Source organism: Narcine bancroftii, chromosome 2, assembly GCF_036971445.1.
Source record: "Narcine bancroftii isolate sNarBan1 chromosome 2, sNarBan1.hap1, whole genome shotgun sequence".
NCBI lineage: Eukaryota > Metazoa > Chordata > Chondrichthyes > Torpediniformes > Narcinidae > Narcine > Narcine bancroftii.
In genome coordinates, this window is record NC_091470.1 from 73143672 (window position 1) to 73164710 (window position 21039).

Sequence of the window (21039 nt, forward strand, 5' to 3'; positions counted from 1 at the left end):
AATATTTTTAGAAAGACTTCTCTGGAAAAGCTACTGGGAAAAAAAATCAAATAATTCTTTAACTTATTAAAATGTTTAAAAAAATAACATCAACTAAAAACACAAAAATAATTAAAAACATTAATCAAAATATTTAAACAAAACAATGCAGCTTATTCCCAAACCTTCCATTGCTAAATGTCTGTTGCTGGAAAAGTATACCCAAGGATGTTATTTAGTTCTAGAAGGAGGTCTGTTATTTCCATAACCTAATAACTTAAAGAATAACCACTTGGGCAAAGCATAACTGAGCTGCTAACACTCACAATCAAAATAGAAAGGGATTAGAGGTAACATTAAAGAAAATTTTCCAAATGTAGACCATTAACTTAAATAGGAATAAAGGAAATGAAAATCCAGTCATTTTCGTAAGTGAGCATCAGAAGGATAATGAAAAGTTACCTATTTCAGGTGTGATTTGTGCTACTAATTTCTCTTTACATTTTTCAATAGATACAGCACTATACAAACTGATCAGAGTCTGGTTCTGTTTTCCCAACATATAGCCAAGTAGGTGATCCTCTTTTAGTCCATATTCTGTGGCACAACATGCATTGTAGAGTTCCTCACATAACTGTCGAATTTCAAAGGTATGCCTTTCCACATCAAAGGTAAGCGCAGAAATGACAGAATGAATATGGTTTGTGGCCCACTCATGCACATCCACCTCAGATCCATTCTCGACTTCTCCCTGGCGTGCTTCTTTCAACGAACAGAGGGCAGAATGTAGAAAGTCAACAAGTAGTTTCTGTAATGTGTGATTAAATTCTACAGCAGAACTGTTGATGTTCTCTACCAGCAGGTAATCAATCACTGTTTGCACAACTTGAGGGTTACAAGATAAAAGGTTGCATAAAGAGGTGAATGCTTCAGAACTTAGTTTATGGATGCTATAGTCCACTTCCTTCCCATCCACCAGATCAGGATTATGACAGGTCAAAAAAATATCATGGAGCTCCTGCATAGAAAAAAAACAATTACCAAAATTTAATGTTTGTATCTGCCCTTAATAACTAAATCATATATCACCTCAGGGGCAATACCAGATGTTCAACTTGCCAATACAATAAATGTTCGGGGGAACATCTTACCTACTTGATTTCACACACTGTAATTATATTGCATGAACAACAAATGAATTTCAATAACAGTCAACAGCCATCTCACAAAACTGCTCCACTTAAAAGAACCAATTAAATAATTGATTTAGAATATACGAACAACCTTTATTACATCTTGCGAAACCTGTGGTTGTAGTAGTTCCAGTAGCAAAAAAAATTCAATCTTTCTCCTTACAAATGGTGGTAGCAATATCTGATGCAAAACAAAATTAATGCTTTAGAATGCAAAGAAGGTGGCATCATAAAATTAATAAACAAATTAACAGATTTCACAAAATTCATAGATCTGTGAAATATCCACTTACCTGATCACGTGACCACCACCATTCTAGCTCCAGCAACCACAACCAGGCAAGTCGATGAGGACTAGATACTGATTCCCATCTACCGGTCAGACAGCATTCAATATCAATTTCACGAGTAACAGAACATTAAATGCATTATTACAAAATTCCTATGACACTTTTTTGTTTAAACCAGTGTTTAAATATCTAGTATGGTGAATCAAAAGAATATGAAAGGTTTTCTTGGGACAAAATAAAACATTATCTTATTGGCTAAATTTGCCAATCAATCTGATTTCTTTATTCTCTGTGAAACACAAGTTAAACAATCCTTTGATTATCTGCTTAGTGACCCAGAATGGCAGTGTGCACAACTTCTCAATTGGAAAAGTCAGATTTATACAGTTGCATGCAGAGTCCACTAAGACCTGCTGAATCTGTCTAATTGCATTAACTGAGAAATCAATAATTTCATAAAGCAGAGAATTGTAATTGTACCCAATGACAAAAACCTATTTGACATACCAAAAAGAAAACTGATAGAATGGAGCAGTGACTGAATGGGTACCTGCAGTGGATCGATGGACAAGATAGAGAGATTAGCACCTGGGCCTAAAGTGGCACCTGATAGAGCAGCACATTGGATAATTGGGGTCTAGTGCTCTGGTAGTCATTGATGGGGCAACAGATTGGAGATCGTGCAATTGTGATGACAGATCGGCGGGGAAGGAGTTTGGCGCAAGGTCTGAGCTTCAGACGATCATGGAGTCAAAGGAGGAAGAAAAATAAAAAATGTATTAAAGAGGGCCTCAAGAGTAAAGATTAAGTCATTTATGCAGGATATTGTTTCAACATAATTGGTACTATTGAATATTTTAAAGACAATGTTCTGAAAATGAAACCAAAGATTGAAATCTGTGTGGAAAGGCTTGTCTTCTTAAACAACAGTAGAACATTAGAAGGAAAAATTCTGCTTCTGGAGTCAAAATTAGGAGTTACCAATTTACGATTATTATCATGAGTAGGAAGGACAGGAGAAATCTCTTCAAAAATAATATATTTTGGAACTTTAAATGTTTTGCCACAGCTCAATGGAGGCAATAACATTTTTTTGTATGAGTGGTGATAGAGTTGCATTGACCACTGTACAGAAATGTACAAGTCAATTTAAGATAAAGCTAAATTTATGTACTAAAGAATAAATGAAGAGGTTGATACATAATAAGGTAGGGTAGGAGAAAAGTACTGTGGGTAACAGCCATCTCACAAAACTGCTCCACTTAAAAGAACCAATGAAATAATTGATTTAGAATATATGCACAACCTTTATTACATCTTGCGAAACCTGTGGTTGTAGAAGTTCCAGCAGAACTTCTACTGGAAATAGACAATTTTGGTGAAAAATTCTACATGGCTTAAGTGGAATATTTATATGCATTTGGAGCAAAGTAGGAAAAGAAACTACAGTAAAATGTTAGATATTTTGATATCTGTTCCAGCACAGACCTATTAAGATGTAGATTCTCTACACAGGTATCCCCTGCTTTTCAAAAGTTCAATTTATGCCACTTCACTTTTACAAAAGACCTACGTGTTTTCACTAACCAAAAAAAATCCGGAGGATTTTCGCTTTTACGACAAAAGGCACGCTGAGCAGCGAGAGCGACGCCACTAAGCTCCTTCCCTGAAAACTACACTCAGTATCAAGCTGCCATAGCTTTGAACAGTACTCCCCAACCTCCGATGACTCAGACTCATCACCACCACCACCTCTCAGCTCACTGTCTTCCCAATTCTGGTAAGTGAAACTACACTGTACATACATTATTTCTACTTTATATAGGCTGTTTTTATCATATTATTCCTGCTTTTACTATAAGTTGTATTTTAGGTTTTATGTGTTATTTGGTAGCTTATTTTCCATATAAATGCTTCTTTGCTTTATACCATTTTGCCTTACAAAAGGTTTCATAGGAATGCACTATTTTTGGATAGCATATTGTAAATTTTTGTTGGTCCAATAAATTTCTTCAATATACTCACAACAACTTGTATGGACAGACAACAATTGCCTGAAGGATTTCCTTTACTTTCTCGGCACCTCCTTTCCACTGCCTTAACTGGGGCAGGCAAGCTTGTGCTAAGGCCCAGTGTCCCTGGCGCAACTCCTCGCTGAAGAATATAAACAACCTCTCCAATGAATCCTCTTCCTCTCTCCCAAATGGGTGCATCTCCACAAAACTCATCCCAGTGAGAAAGTTCGATTAAGATTCTTCATAATAGACTAGAGGCTGAAAAAAGCACTCAAGCTGCATCATCTGCAAATAAGAAATTTACATCAAAACCAATTGATTTATAGCATTCACTTTTGCTGTTAATGACAACGCCAAGCACAAAAGAAACAGCCACCAAAATGTTGCTTTTCTGATTTCAATTTCTCAATCGATAGCATGCAGTATGAGGGTAGTAAAGTCATTTGTCTAAAATTTATTACTTGTCTTGTTGTCTATTTCTTTTAAAAGCCTGTAAAAGATAACTGCTGAAAGAATGCCAATATTAAGAAATTTGAGAAATAAGCAATTCAAATTTTTATATTAAACTCCATTGTGTACCAAATTGAAATGAAAAAGTTAACATAACGGTCTGTCAAAACAATGGAAGTATTATGTTGCAATAATTGATTTCACACTGATAACACTAAGGAAAAGCCAATTTATTGTCTTTGAAGTTTTAAATGTCATTATTATTTAGGTTTTCTACAATGAGAAACACTGAGAGATTCTAATTTTTTTCTCAGTTCTCATTGATATCATTTGATTATTTTCATCTCTGACACAGTGAGGACTTAAAAGCATGAAACTGATTCCAGAAGTCCATTCTTCTTGATTTTACCAAGCATTCAAAATTACCTTGCATTCATATGTAAATAGATGAAAAATAAGAAAGGTATAGTATACATTCTGAAACAAGAACATTTTGAGTTTTAAGAATGTAGTCTATACTTTGTGCTGGTTGAAAATAAGAGAACTATTCCCCACACCAAACTTCTGCTTTTCTCAAAATTAAAATAAGTTCCTCATTTTATTTTCTCTTAATATGATCTTTAAAAACAAATGCAAAACCTGCAGCTATATACTAAATTGAATAGAACTAAGAAGTTGGCATTTAAGCTACACTGAATGTGTCATCAGACACTCACTGGACAAACTGTACCAAACAGGATTTTACCCAGAACAAACTTTAGAAATTATTTCTCAACCTGCAGGGCACTGAATGGAGATTTTAACGACTAACAGCTAATTCATAAATTTGGCAACTCCCCCCCACCCCATTAAGTAATTGCAACAATCACAAAATGATTATACTACTCATATTGTTGAGAGTACAGATCCAGATCAGGACACTTAATTTGCAACTTTTGTGTTTTCAATTAAATTAGCTGAATGTGATGCTTACAAATTTTCTCAAAAATTATTTTTTAAATCATACATAATTATTATGGTACAGAGGCTGTCATTTGGCTTTCTACAATAAAAAATCCCATCAAATACCTTTGTTCTTTACCCAAATCATTTTCCCCACAGGAATTTCCTTAGCAATTCCCTAATTAACTCCACCCTTATAAACAGCAAGTAATTTGTATAAAACCATTTTGCCTTCTAGTCCCTGACACAGCCACCCTATCTTCTTGTCAATTGCACTCTTGTTTGGGAAGATGTGGGAGGGAAGAGTTCGGAGTCCCGGCAATGTGCATTGTGGCAATAAATGGGATGGTGAGGTTGCTATCTGTGGAACTGCTCTTGGAGTACTTGCCAACTTTCACTTCAATCCAGGGCCTCAACTCAAAACCCTGCACAAAGAGTCATGACGGTGAAGTGGGAATTTGCTGCACAGATCAAAGCTTCATCGAAATCGGTCGGATCAAAAGAGATGCATAATTGGAAAAGTAGTCTGGTAAACGCTTAAATTTGTGAAGATTTCCTCGGCATCTCCCAGCAGTTGGAATCGTCCAGTCATAATGCAAGTTCAGTTTTATATCCACACAGGCCCACGACTTCCCCACCCTGCAGAGATCCCTCCCTCCCTCTCCGAAACGACCGGCCTGTCGGCGCCAGTCCAAGCGCCTTACTTTCCGTGGCTCACTAAGACAGAAAGGCCCTGCCGCCCGCACGAGCCCGTGTTCAAAAGGCCATCGCTTGCAGCCACGCATCCTTCGCTTCCGCCCAGCATCTTGCGTGACGCCGTCGGTCACCTGATCGCCCCCATTCGGGTCAGGGGTCGCAGGTCGCCGTGGAAACGGGAGTGCATCGTTGGTGGAAGCGGGAGAGGGGTTCAATCAGCCTTGGGGGGTTGAGCAACCGATAACGCGGGCAGCACCTTTTTTATTTCAAAATTATGACACCAAAACGTTCGGAGCGCATCCAAAAGATGCCATGTTTGTACTGCATTTAATTGTGCTGTCATACAAGGAGGTACCACTCCCAATCTGCTGGTCATTCCACACCAGTGCATGGGATGTTTGTGGTCAAGTGTCAGAGATTTTTTTTAAGGGTACCTTTTCTCAAAGTTCAAGCAAATGAAGCTGGATTTAAACTCTGGGTGTCTCCAAGACTGAAAGTTCTAGAAGGGTCAACAATTCTGATGTGACCTTTGCTGCAGCAATCTCGCACTCTTACTTGTCAGGTTGCCACATCAAGAATGCACTCATTTCCGGGATCCAAGGTATTTAAAGTACATTGCATTTCCTGAAATGTTACAAATTTGTGTCAATGTTGAACACAAGGGTAGAAGAAACAGGCCCGTCAAGCCTGTTCCACCATTCAATAAGATAGATGACAGCTGATCTGTTGATTTCCAGCGACCTGCCTTTTCTCGCCGATCCCTCAATTTCCCCACAAAGCAACAATCTATCCAATCTTGTCTTAAATACATTTACTGAAGTCGCATCCACTGCTTTTATCGGCAGAGAATTCCACAGATTCACCCCTCTGGCAAAAGCAGTTCCTCCTCAAGACCCTGACTCTTGAGGCTTTGCCTCAAGAACAACTTACCTATTCAACTTACCTATTCATAATTTTATACATTTCTATGAACCCCTCATTCTTCTGAATTCCAGCAAGTACAGACCCAGACGATTCAATCTCTGCTCAAAGGCGAACTTCCTCATCTCTGCAATCATCAATTGAACCTCCTCTGCACTGCCTCCAAGGCCAGTATATAATTCAAGAAAGGAGACCAGAACTGCACACAGTACTCCAAATGCGATGGGAAGTCATGACTTGGATACAATAGTCATCACTAAAGAAGGGGTGCTGATCAAAATTGTGGGCCTAAAGATAGATAAGTCCCTATGGTGGAACACAGTAGTGCAGGAGGTGACCTCACTACACTATAGGCTGGCCTGCCTCTGACCCTGTAACTCCTCCCAATAAAGGCTGTTAACCCTAGTCTCCTCCCTCCATACCAGCTGTACCCTGTACAGCTGCAGCATAACCTCCCTGCTCCTAAACACAATCCCTCCAGCAATGAAGGCCAGCATTCCATTTACCTTCTGGTTGGCCTGCTGTACCTGCAAACTAACCTTTTGTGTTCCATGCACCAACATTCCCAAGTCTTTCTGCACAGAAGCATGATGCAATTGCTTTCCATTTCTGTAATAATCCATCTTCTATTTTTCCTTCCAAACTGAATAACCTCAAATTTACCGACATTGTACTCCATTTGTCTGACTGTTGCCCATTGTCTTAGCCTATCTATATCTCTCTGTAGACTCTGTGTCCTTTGCACAATTTGCTTTTCCCCTCAATTTAGTGACATCAGCAAACTTAGATCCACGACACACAGTCCCCTCTTCTAGATCATTCATATATATTGTGAACTGTTGCGGACCCAGTACCAACCTCTGTGGCACACTGCTCACCACTGATTGCCAACTTTAAAAACTCCCTGTATTGCAACTGTTTGCTTTCTATTGGTTAACCAATCCTCTATCATGGTAATACTTCACCTCTAACTCTATGCATCCTCTTGTTATAAAGAAGCCTTTTATATAAAACCTTATTGAATGCCTTCTGGAAATCCAAGTAAACTATGTCCACTCAATATATTCTCAAAGAATTTCAGTGTTTCCAGATGCCTTCCTATTTCTTCTTTCATAACTTCAAACTTTTTCCCAACTGCAGATGTTTAACTGGCCTGTCGTTACCTGCCTTTTTCCTACATCCTTTTTTGAACAGTGTCATGACATTTGCCATCTTCCAATCCACCACCAAAATGTTAACTATTACTTCTGCCATTTCTTTCAGTGCCCTGGGATGCATTCCGACAGGACAATGGGACTGGGGTGGAACACAGTAGTGCAGGCCTGTAAAGACATTGTAGCGTGATTAATAACCACAAGCAAGTGTGAAGCAAGTGATTAAAGGCTTTAATAACCTGAAACATCAGGCATGTCTTTACATGCTGCTGGTTCAGATCCAGGCTGGTATGGAGGGAGGAGACTAGGGTTAACAGCCTTTATTGGGAGGAGTTACAGGGTCAGAGGCAGGCCAGCCTATACAATGCAGTGAGGTCACCTCCTGCACTACTGTGTTCCACCATAGGGACTTATCTATCTTTAGGCCCACAATTTTGAACAGCACCCTTTCTTTAGTGATGACTATTGTATCCAGGTCATGTCTTCCCATCGCATCCATAACCTCTGCCTTTGGCATGGTAGGCATGTCCTCCACCATGAAGACTGACCCAAAATAGTCTTTTAAAGCTTCTGCTATTTCCTCATTACCTATTTCAAATTCCCCTTTCTCACCCTCCAAGGGACCTACATTCATTTTACCCACCCTTTTCTGTTTTATATAATATAAAGTTTTACTGTCTGTTTTTATATTTTATACCAATTTTTTTTTCATAATCTACCTTCCCTTTCTTTATGGTCTGCTTTGTGGTCATTTGTTGCTTTTTAGCTTTCCCAATCTTCCAATTTCCCACTGCCTTTGGCGACTTTGTACACATGAGCTTTTAGATTGATGCTTTCCTTTATTTCCTTAGCTATCCAAGTGTGGCTGTCTCACCCACCCTTACAGTCCTTGCTTTTAACTGAAATATACTTTTGTTGAGCACCGTGAAAAATCTCTTTGAAAGTCTTCCAGTGTTCCTTATCAAACCCTCGATATAGTTTGCATTCTCAGTCTATACTGCCAACACCTCCCTCATCCCCTTGTAATTTCCCTTGTTTAGGCATTCGCTGGTTCTGGACTGAACTATTCCACTCTTCATTCGCTCATTCATTCTGTGATCGCTCTTTCCAGGAGGATCCCTGACTACAAGATCACTTATCCCATTGCACAGGATTAGATCTAAGGTAGCATATTCCCTTGTAGGTGCAGTATTATGTTGTTCAAGAAAGCTATCACTGATGCATTCCATGAAGTCCTCCTCAAGGTTGTTTCAACCAATTTGATTCACCTACACTATGTGTAAGTTAAAGTCCCCCATGGTAACCTCTTTTCCATCCTTGCATGCCTCCGATATTTCTTGGTTTATTGCCTGTGCCATTTTAATGTTATTATTGGGTGGTCTATAGACAACTCCCACCAGAGATTTTTTCTCCCTTTACTATCCCTAATCTCTACCCAGATGGATTCAACATTTTGGTCCTTAGATCTTGTATCATTTCTCTCTATCTCCCTGATCTCATCGTTTATGAAGAGTGCCACCCCACCTCCCTTATCTTCCTGCCTGACCTTCCGTATTTTTTGATATCATTGGATGTTTAATTCCCAGTCCTCTCTATCCTGCAACCACATTTCTGTATTGGCCACAAAATCTTACCCCTTTGTACTGATTTGTGCCACGAGTTTATTGACCTTGTTTTGAATACTTTGGTCATTCAGGTAAAGTACCCTCGTGCTCATTGACCTTTTAAAATCTCATAATCTTTCCCTCTTTTGCAATTGACATTTATCCACTTTTGCTTTTGCTTTTACTTTACATCAACCACTCTGCAGTGGAGAGAGTGGAGTTCACCAAGTTCCTTGATATTCACTTAACTAATGACGTATCGTGGGCACAACATCTCCTCACTTGTCAGGAAAGTGCAACAGTGACTTCACTTACTGAGATGACTGAAGCCAGCAAGGCTACCAACCACCATTATGTTAACCTTCTATAGGAGCTCTATCGAGAGCGTCCTGGCTGGCTGCATCACACTGTGCTACAATTGCTGCAGAGAAATGGATCAGAAGTCAATCTACAGGACCATAAGAATGGCAGAGAGGATCAGTGGAGTCTCCCTTGCATCACATTGACTTGATCTACTGGGAAAAGTGCGCATAAAATTATCAAGGGCCTCTTCCACCCCGCACATGGCATCTTTCAGCTGTTTCCATTAGGAAAAAGATACAGGAGTATCAGAGCCAGAACCACCAGGCTGAGGAACAGCTTCTTCCCATGGGCAGTGAGAATGCTGAAAGACCAAATGAACTGCTCACATTAACCATTTGCGACTCTCGTATTCATGAAACAAATATTTATTTATACAGATGAATACCTGTCTTTCATATATAGCATGTTTTGCACTGAGGACCGCAGAACGCTGTATGGTTGTGTTGTACTCGTACAATCAAACAAAATAAAACTGACTTGATGACTTGAATTTATCCACACACTTCCCTCTTACTTTATTCATCCATCTCCAATCTGTTGACCACACACACACACACACACACACACACACACACACACACACACACACACACACACACACACACACACACACACACACACACACACACACACACACACACACACACACACACACACACTATTAGTTTAAAGCTCTATCCACAGTCCTAATTATGTGATTTTTCCATGACCCGGGTCCCATCATGGTTCAGATGGAGCTCATCACCCTTGAACAGCTCTTTTCTTCCCCAATACTGGTGTGATTTTCCTATGAATTAGAACCCACTTCTCCCAGACCAATTCTTGAGTCACGCATTTTACTCTCTGATCTTTCTGACCCTGTGCCATATATTTTTTATCAATATTTATTGGATTTTACAGAAATAGTACCACAATAGAAGTCATTAATCAAAGGTAATATATAGAAAAATATATACAGGAAAAAACCTTTATATAAGAAAAATAAAACTCAATATCATAACAGTCAAACAGAAAAAAGTAGTAAACCCTTAAGCAATTATAACATGGCTCATTTAAAAAGGTTAAAAAAAGTAAATATTACAATAACACTGAACTACAAATTCTACCCCCTCCTTCTGATGTTACCTGGTAAGTACATATAATTTCACTACCATTTAAAGTAACCAATACTCTCAAACCAAGATTCAAGTGATCTTATAAATTACAAAAATAATTAATAAAAGTCCCCATAGAAAATTTGAATCAATTACAAGAGAAGAACATCTGATTTTTTTCAAATGTTAGGTATGCCATCATAACCATTGAGTATGAGTAGGAAGACAGCATCATACCATCTCATCAGTATTAAACATCTAGCAATAAGAGAGGCTAAAGAGACTACATGGGATTGAGACATGGTTTAATTCAAATCAGTTGTCTGAGTTGATCCAAAAAGGGCAATTATAGGATTAGGTATCAGATTCACATTTAGAACTAAAGATAAGGTACGAAAGCTATCTTCTCAAAAAATGGAAAAAGGCCAAAACATATGTAGCAAAGGACCTTCTTCAGTCTTACTACACCTGTCACATTTCAAGGAAATGTTAGAGAAAAATTTAGTCAATTGAACTTCAGAGAAGTAAGCTCGATGTATACTTTAAATTGTAAAAGCGAATGGTGGGCATACAAAGAAGATGAAGTTACCAATTTTAAAAAAGATCCCATGTCATATCCGAAAATGAAAGTTGAAGATCTTGTTCCTATAATTTTTTTAATCTTATCTAGGGAATTATCCCAGCACTTTAATAATAAATCATATATAACTGATAAGGATCTTTTTTTGATTTGGTTTAAAATTATAGATCATCCCTATCATATTTATAATAAGGTCTTGAGGAAGTCTCAACACAACAGAATTCAAAAAACTCCTAATTTGTAGCTATTTTAAAGAAATGATGCTTGGGTATCTTAAATTTAAGAGATAGTTGTTCAAATTAAGCTCAATTATTATCAATAAATAAATCTTAAAAAGATTCACAAAAAGCAGAATCTTGTGCAGAAGGTGGAAAAAATAATTAGGTAACATAGGGCTAGCAAGTAAAAATCTATGATACCAAAAAATGTTCTAAATTGAAACCAAATTCTCAAAGTATGCTTAACAAAATTATCGGTTAATTTGGAAGCAGAAAAAGTTAATGATATTCCAAGTATCGAAATAAGAGTATATTTTTTAGTAGAGTTAATTTCTAAATTAATCCAGTTAGAAGCATCCATTCTATCCTTATAATGAATCGAAAAAATGATACATCTAATATTAGCTGCCCAATAGTAAAATCTAAAATGAGGTAATGCCACATGAAGAAAGACTTTAAAAGGACGAGGATATTTATTTTTCCAAATATATGAGGAAATAATTGAGTCAAGTGAATCAAAAAAAGTTTTGGGAACAAAAACAGGAACAGCTTGAAAAATGTATAAAAACTTGGGTAAAATATTCATCTTTAATAAAATTAAGGGACATTGAGAGAGGAGACCATTGAGCTAAAGACTACTTAACATAGTTCATTAAAGTAAGAAAATTCTCTTTAAACAAATGATTATAATTTTTAGTAATAGTTCTGGTTATCCATCCCCCGTGAAGAAGCATAGGGATGACTCTACAGGGCATTGAACATAGCAGCAGACTAGCGATGTGTTCAGCAGCTTAAGGACTCCCTAGGCTGTGGGCCGCTGGCAACTTGCAGCCATAGGACACACAGTCTGCAGGCTACTGGAGACTGGCTCATGGGAACCAGGTGTTGGAACTGGAATATGAGAGGCTGCTGAGGGCAAGAATGGCTCCCGAAGGGCCTTGGGTACTGCAGGCTTCCCAATCATATTGGAGGTTTGGATCTGGAGCTAGTATGCCTGCGCAGATGCAGAGGCAAATCCTTGGACACTCAGTGTCTCTGAAAGGGTTCTGTTTTGCTTCTCTATCTCTGTAAGGGGCACCAGGCAAAATTAATGGCAACTCTTTATCTGCCTTATGGCAGGCATAGCTCACACCAAGACACAAGAGCAACCTGTCCGTGAACTTCTCTTTGCAGACGATGCCGCTTTAGTTGCCCATTCAGAGCCAGCTCTTCAGCGCTTGACGTCCTGTTTTGCGGAAACTGCCAAAATGTTTGGCCTGGAAGTCAGCCTGAAGAAAACTGAGGTCCTCCATCAGCCAGCTCCCCACCATGACACCCAGCCCCCCCACATCTCCATCAGGCACACAAAACTCAAAACGGTCAACCAGTTTACCTATCTCGGCTGCACCATTTCATCGGATGCAAGGATTGACAACGAGATAGACAACAGACTCGCCAAGGCAAATAGCACCTTTGGAAGACTACACAAAAGAGTCTGGAAAAACAACCAACTGAAGAAACACACAAAGATAAGCGTGTACAGAGCCGTTGTCATACCCACACTCCTGTTCGGCTCTGAATCATGGATCCTCTACCGGCATCACCTACAGCTCCTAGAACGCTTCCACCAGCGTTGTCTCCGCTCCATCCTCAACATTCATTGGAGCGACTTCACCCCTAACATCGAAGTACTCGAGATGGCAGAGGCCGACAGCATCGAGTCCACGCTGCTGAAGATCCAGCTGCGCTGGGTGGGTCACGTCTCCAGAATGGAGGACCATCGCCTTCCCAAGATCGTGTTATATGGCGAGCTCTCCACTGGCCACCGTGACAAAGGTGCACCAAAGAAGAGGTACAAGGACTGCCTAAAGAAATCTCTTGGTGTCTGCCACGTTGACCACCGCCAGTGGGCTGATATTGCCTCAAACCGTCCGTCTTGGCGCCTCACAGTTCAGTGGGCAGCAACCTCCTTTGAAGAAGACCACAGAGCCCACCTCACTGACAAAAGACAAAGGAGGAAAAACCCAACACCCAACCCCAACCAACCAATTTTCCCCTGCAACCGCTGCAACCGTGTCTGCCTGTCCCGCATCGGACTTGTCAGCCACAAACGAGCCTGTAGCTGACGTGGACATTTAACCTCCATAAATCTTCGTCCGCGAAGCCAAGCCAAAGAAAAGAATAAGAAGAAAAAAAGAAGAAATGACAATAAAGGAATCTTGGAATCTAATTATCAAATAACTGCAGTTCCAGTACAATTAAGGTAGGATTTATTTTTTTTATTTCAAAGACTTTTCTAAATCCTATACAGATATGGCTATAATTCTGGTTATATCTGAGAATCTTTCTTTGCCTGCAAGAGACAATCCATTTGATGAAGTATGATTTGAGCTGTATCAATTCAAGCACTGGTAAATGTGAAATTTAAGATTTTACTGTTGTGAAGTGTGTTGTAACTCAGCACCTGTAAACCAATTCACAGCATTACAAAAAGTGAATTTTACAATCAATTGAGAAAGTGGGGAGAATTAAAAAAGAATCCATGTAGGATTAGTGTGAATCACCATGGATTGTCCCCTTGTGGTAGAGAAGTTTGTGTGGTCCTGAGGTCCCTAACAAAGAACAATCCAACCAAGAACTCCACGGTGGAACAGGCGGACAAAGTTACTTCAAACTCAATGGCTGTGAAGGCAGATGAAGGCTGCAAAAAATCCATCAGCTCCAATCGTCATGGTTTCCATGACATTGGAATTAGTTGATTGATTTGGAAGAATTGTGTGCTTCTTGAAGAGCAACATTAAGTCTTTGGCATGGCTTCGCGGACGAAGATTTATGGAGGGGGTAAAAGTCCACGTCAGCTGCAGGCTCGATTGTGGCTGACAAGTCCAATGCGGGACAGGCAGACACGGTTGCAGCGGTTGCAGGGGAAAATTGGTTGGTTGGGGTTGGGTGTTGGGTTTTTCCTCCTTTGCCTTTTGTCAGTGAGGTGGGCTCTGCGGTCTTCTTCAAAGGAGGTTGCTGCCTGCCGAACTGTGAGGCGCCAAGTCTCTCTGAGGCGCCTGCAAGCTCACACCAAGACACAAGAGAAACTTGTCCGTGAACTACTCTTTGCAGACGATGACGCTTTAGTTGCCCATTCAGAGCCAGCTCTTCAGCGCTTGACGTCCTGTTTTGCGGAAACTGCCAAAATGTTTGGCCTGGAAGTCAGCCTGAAGAAAACAGAGGTCCTCCATCAGCCAGCTCCCCACCATGACTACCAGCCCCCCACATCTCCATCGGGCACACAAAACTGAAAACGGTCAACCAGTTTACCTATCTTGGCTGCACCATTTCATCAGATGCAAGGATCGACAACGAGATAGACAACAGACTCGCCAAGGCAAATGGCGCCTTTGGAAGACTACACAAAAGAGTCTGGAAAAACAACCAACTGAAAATCCTCACAAAGATAAGCGTATACAGAGCCGTTGTCATACCCACACTCCTGTTCGGCTCCGAATCATGGGTCCTCTACCGGCATCACCTACGGCAACATTAAGTGCACGTTAAGCAAATGCACACACAGGCATCTTCGCTTTGGAAAATTAATTGATGTCCATCATCCTCAACCTCAAGGGATAGCCATGGCCAATTGTGATGGTCAGTGCAGACTCATTGAGCTGTAAGATCTATTTCTGTGCTGCTTCTTTCAATGACTCCAATGTGCAGCACTGATACAGATGTTTCTGCCCAGCAGGTCCATTTAAAGGGTTATACACAATTCTAGTCCTTGTTATATTTATCTTTGGTATTTATTTCATCTGCTTGTTGTAGCAAGTTCTGCATTCTCAGCACTTACTAGGTAACGAAATTCATTCTGAATTCCCAACTCAATTTATCTCACTTGCAGCCCCCAATTCTGTCTCTATGGAAATGTTATCTCCAATAAAAACAGAATATGTTGGAAATACTTAACAGGTTAAGATACATAAGAACAGCTGTTCTCCATATCTACTCTGTTGATTCCTTTCAAGAATTGCATCAGGTTCTCAATGCAGGAAATATGATTCCTAATTTCCAAATTAGAAAATCATTTTGTTATCTAAAGATGTGCTTTATGTTGCCAAATTCCTGAGCAAGCTTCTTCTAGATACTAAACTTTGAGTCCTACAACCTGCAGCCAATGGCAAATCCTTCATACTATCTTCAGGAGCTCTTTGTGTGAAGATATTCTTAAACTTGTTATATGACACTATTGTCTGTAATATGTTGGTTACAATTTCAAAAATCATTTGGCTTTCAATTATACAATGCTACATGCTTCTACTTTCTGCAGAGTAGGTTTGCACTATAGATTAAAGCAATGATTCCTATTATTTGTCTTCCCTTCCCCTGCCTGCATCACCACCACATTGACTCAGTGATAAACAAGCTGACTCAAATGTCCACAGATTTTTAAACAGTCATGTTACAGGAAACTTGGGAATTACTGCCTAAACTTCCAATCCCAACCTACTCTGGACCCTACACACTATTGCAAAGTTAGAGAAAGATATCCTGTCCATCAACCACCCAGTTATATTAATCCTACATTACCCCATTCTTTATTCTTTCAACATGCTCATCAGCCTTCCCCTGATTCTACTAGTCACCTACAGTAATGAGGAATTTACAATAGTCAATTAACTGACAAACCAACATGTCTTTGGGATGTAGGAGGAAAACCAGAATTATGGGCAGTGATCCTTACCCAATCAATCCCATTGTGTTGCCAGATTAGTTTTTCCCTTATACATACAGATTAATGTATTGTTTTCTAGATGCAGTTGTGATAGGAAATTGATAATATCATCATGAATTGAGGAATGGAAAGATGATAGGATAGAGAAGGAAGATCAAAGGAAATAGAACCATCCAGAGGTCGATGGTTGGGGAAGTGCCAAAATCATATGGAGAAAATTAGGTTGGTTCTGGGGTGGAGTTGCTATGACAGCAGCACTGAAAATACAATTTCGTTCATCTAAGAAGAGTGAGATGGAAAATCAACAATTAGTCATTTTTATGGACAGTGGATAAGTACTGGATTTTCTATGAAAGAGTGTGACAGCAATCTCGGCCTCAGCTCATAATCAACCTCCCTTTAAGGAAGTATCACTGTGATGCCCCTGAAAATGGGGAGAGTGATTGGGTGATGTTTTCTCAGTGGGAGCGTTTACTTGAATGAGGTACATACCACAATTCCCTCTGGGTAATGTGGGCGGAGACACTATAATACTATTATGGTCCCATTCTCACCCATAAAGAATGAAATTAACATTGAATGAATTAAAACATTTTGACATTTTAACCCTTTTATGAGTTTCTACTGTTTTAGGCACCTTTTGAAGACATTTTATAAACACCTTTTAATACATTCCTTTCAAACACATTTTTATCCTTATCACAGCATTTTCACCTCATTTCAGACCATGAATTTACTGTCTTTTAGACGTCACATCAGGACCTTTTCCTGCTGATGGAACTGTTCCATCATGAGGCAAGACTAATCACATGTTACAAACTTTGCCTCAAGCAATGATATTATTTTTCAGTTATGATAAGTAAATGTCAGAAAATTGTTCACAGAAAAGCTGGAGAAATAAATAAGCACATGGCAGAAGATGAAAGTAGTCGCTATATATGCAATGCAAGAAGTGGTTAGACATGTCAACGTATTAGTCATGGAAAACCTTTTGGAAAAGGCCTCAATGGCGGCACTTAGTAACTACTTTTAGTTTGAAGTTTCTCTTTGTACAAACACACTTGATATCCTGCCAAATAGAATAATAGCATTTAACATTACTATAATTGGAAGTGAATTTTCTAAAACGCAGCATTTTAGACCAGAAATATTTCTTCAGACAACATAGCATGGGAAAATTAAGCACCATGTACATTTTTGCTGTTTCTGCTTTTAACTGAAAATAAATAATTGTGACTCACAACATTATATTCTCATCAACATTTGGCTCAGTGCCCATGAAAATATCTCTGTAAGTTCAGGCTGCAAATGATACTCTTTTTTGTTTGTCCCTTCTCACTGCCAGCGTCCTTTCACCTCCCCAGTAGAAATGACTCCGTTTACTGCAGACAGAACTGGCTTATATCTGTGGACTCCCTTGTCGCTTTTCCAATATCAAAAATGGTTTTATTGGTGGGCACTTAAGCTCCTAATTTATCTGGTATTATTTCCAAATGTAGCTTTAATACTTAAAAGAGTTTTTGTTTTTTTGATGGTGAATGTTTTACTGTTTTCCTGGCAAGTTCTGTTTCATTTTGGAGTTACAGAATTCTAGTGAAAGAGTTACACATAAAACATGAATGCATTGTTTTAATATAGATAGTGATTGCCTCATGCATTTTCAAAATTGTAAAATTGACTTTCAGGTGCCTTATATATTTCTTCTGCTTGCACCATTTATTTAATTTTTATTTTTAAAGATCTTCCATTTTCCTGTTCACTGACAGCTGTCAAGGTTTATATATGAACAGGAAAATAACTAATTCTAGTTTAATATACAGAAATACTGGAGAAACTCGACAGGTCACGCAGCATTCTTTATGACAAAGATACATAATTAACAGTTTGGGCATGAGCCCTTATTCAAGGTATGAGCAGGCAAGCGCTGGAATACCCCTACCATTTTATTCATGCACCTTCCTTCTTTTTCCTCATATCTTGATGAAGGGTTCAGCTCTGAAATATTGGTTATGTTTCTTTGCTGTGAAGATTGCTGCATGACCTGAATTTTTCCAGTACTTCTGTGTATTAGAGCATCTGCAGACTTTCTTGCTTAACCAGTTCTAGTTCTACTTTAGTACTTAAGAAATATCTGTGTTGTATTTTTTCAATCATCTCTTTGTTTTTGAAACCATTAGCCCATGCTCCAATTACATCATGTATTTATAACCGACTTTAAAGCAGAAAAATGTCCCAAGATGGACATCAAACAAAAATTGGTACCACACACATATTGAGGCAGATATCCAAAAGTTAGGTTTTAAAAAAAAGATTTGAAGAGTAACTTAAAGAAGGAAAGAGAGATGGAGCGGGTGAAAAGTCTAGATCAGGTATTTCAGAGAAGATCTGAGCAGCTGAATACATGGCTGACATTTAAAGTGTGATTTATCAGGAAATTATCAAAATTTGAGAAATGTGGGACAGTTATAGAGGTGGAATTGTTATCGAGATAAAAAGCACCAAAGCCAAGGGGATATTTAAAAACAAAAGTGAGAATTTTAAAATGTGTTACCTAATTAGGAGTCAATGTAAACTACCAAGCGCAGTGGCATGGAACATGATGTGAGTTAAAATACGAGTTTTGGGATAACCTCTGATTTACCATATGTAGGATGGGGCAAGCAAGCCATTCCAATATTCCAGTCAGGAAGTAACAAAGGGTTGAATGAATGCTTCTGCAGTTAATGAAGTGAGCAAGGGGCAATTGGATAATGTTACATTAGTTATGGTAAATGTATGTAATCCAAAGCTCATCTCAGTATAATGTGACAGACTTGGAAAGATGGACACGTTGGAAATCTGAAATAAAAACAGGAAATACTAGAAATATTCAACAGATTAGGCACTCCTTAGGAGAGTTTGCTGAAGGTGGGGGGGGGGGGGGTTCTTTTTTTTTTATATATATATATAAAATTACGTTCATGTTTATGGTTAATTGTTGTATATGTCATACATTATTTGTTTTTTGAACGAATAAATAAAGTTAAAAAAAAACAGATTAGGCAGTACCTGTATAGAGAGAAACAGAGTTATTAACCTCTCAGGTTGAAGACCAAATCCTGATGAATTCCAAGCAATAGTCATTGACCTGAAACATTAGCTCCTTTTCTCTGCCTGACTTGCCAAGTATTTACAATTTCTATTGTTTCATAAAACCAGATATTTTTCCCACATTAAAAAAAAACTGTTTCTTATAGTTTCAAGAGGAGAGCATGAAGATAGCAGGAATCAGTAGCTATGGGATAGAGTTTATGGTGAGAATAGAAGACAGTAGGCATCAATCTTTCTGAAATTTTATTGTCAAGGTGTTTATATTTGACAAAATTAGTGACCAATTTCACATTCGTTCTGAAAGATGGCCTGATAATTTATATGCCAGATTATATAAATCACAAGTTCAAGAATATTTAAAAAAAAATTATATACCAATATATTGCATATTACTGTTGGCTCTGGATAAATATAATGGACATTGCATTAATTAAGCCATAGAATTCACGTTGGTCTCAGGATTAATCACTGAGATGAGATAAGTTAATTGATCACAGATGTGATTAGGATAAAGATTACATATTTGGTCACCATTTTTCTTTATTTTGCAATATTTTATTTATTTTAAATATATTTAACAATCAATATTCATACCAAATACAAAAAATCAAGAGAACCCCTCCCTCAACTCCTCCCCTCTATATAAGTCCTATTAAACACAGAAAGAACAAAGAAAAAGAAACAAAAATAAGCATCCCATTGTCAGTGTGTTCAGTAAAATATATGGAGACTTGATAATACCACAGTGTTAAAATCTTTACAGAAGTCTACTGGCTAGCCAGTAGCAATTGTAACCCTATATTGGCATCAGTAAGGTACCAATATGCTCTAAATAAGGCTGCCATATTTTTAGGAAGGTGTTATATCCCCTTCTGAGATTGTACGTGACCTTTTCAAGTGGGATGCAGCTATTCATCTCCGAAGACCACCTATCCATGAGTAGATGGTAGGCAGACTTCCATATTACTGCTGTGCACTTCCTGGCCACACCTAAGGCAATTTCTGTGAATTTTATTTGAGAATTAGTGATGTACCAACCATGGTAAAGTTCCCCAGATGACAAAGCTCTGGGTCTACTTGGAAGGTGACTTCCGTGATCTTGGTTAGAGTGTCGCAGAGGTCATAGCATAAGGGCCTCACCTTTGTGCAAAGCCAGGTAGAATGTAAAAAGGAACCAACCTCTATACCACACCTAAAACATATCTCTGATAATTCAGGTTTATATGGTGTAATTTCTGTGGGGTGAAGTACAGTTGATGGAGAAAATTATAATGGCCCAATTTATACCTGACATTGATAATAGCAAACAAACTTCCCTGACACGGACTCCCATCTCACCTTAAATTTATGCAAATCTGGCTTTGGGGTCTCACTCATCAATAAAAATGTCATAATTTTTCTACTTTAAATTGTATGAAACACTTATACATGACACACTTAAAGCCATTGGTTCATGGTAGACCATTTTAAGTATCACAAATTTTGTTTTCCAATAACGGTTGTAATCACTAATCCTAAGAGTGTAAATTCTTGTTTTCCACTTTAAGTGCCATTTCACAAGAATTGGTTTCCAGACCCAGTCAAATGTGATCTGCATGTGAGCATGAATCACACGTTTCAACTATTTATCAACAGAGTAATTATATCAATTTTTATATACCAAAAGAAGAATTTCCGTTTAAGATGAAACAAGAGACAAATTCCATCTAACTTAAAGCTGAGATAGTTTTATGATCACCAGTAGGAAACAA

At 38.6% G+C, this 21039-nt stretch overlaps 2 protein-coding genes across 3 annotated transcripts in view; one reads left to right on the forward strand and one right to left on the reverse strand.

Annotated features, from left to right (window-relative positions):
- zfyve26 (zinc finger, FYVE domain containing 26) overlaps nucleotides 1-5676 on the reverse strand; it is a 109393-nt gene extending 103717 nt beyond the window's left edge. Inside the window, 5 exon segments of the mRNA XM_069917086.1 lie at nucleotides 442-997; nucleotides 1264-1353; nucleotides 1466-1544; nucleotides 3488-3762; nucleotides 5574-5676. Of these exon segments, the coding sequence (XP_069773187.1) occupies nucleotides 442-997; nucleotides 1264-1353; nucleotides 1466-1544; nucleotides 3488-3690 (928 nt within the window). The 5' untranslated portion in view covers nucleotides 3691-3762; nucleotides 5574-5676.
- The window catches only part of LOC138753736 (galectin-related protein A), a 55413-nt gene continuing 39667 nt past the window's right edge, over nucleotides 5294-21039 (forward strand). Inside the window, exon 1 of one of the 2 annotated variants that reach the window (XM_069917087.1) lies at nucleotides 5294-5398. In XM_069917087.1, the coding sequence (XP_069773188.1) occupies nucleotides 5309-5398 (90 nt within the window). In that variant the 5' untranslated portion in view covers nucleotides 5294-5308. Of the gene's footprint in view, nucleotides 5399-5726; nucleotides 6167-21039 lie in introns of those variants that run through there. The other variant, XM_069917089.1, reaches the window with a different exon arrangement.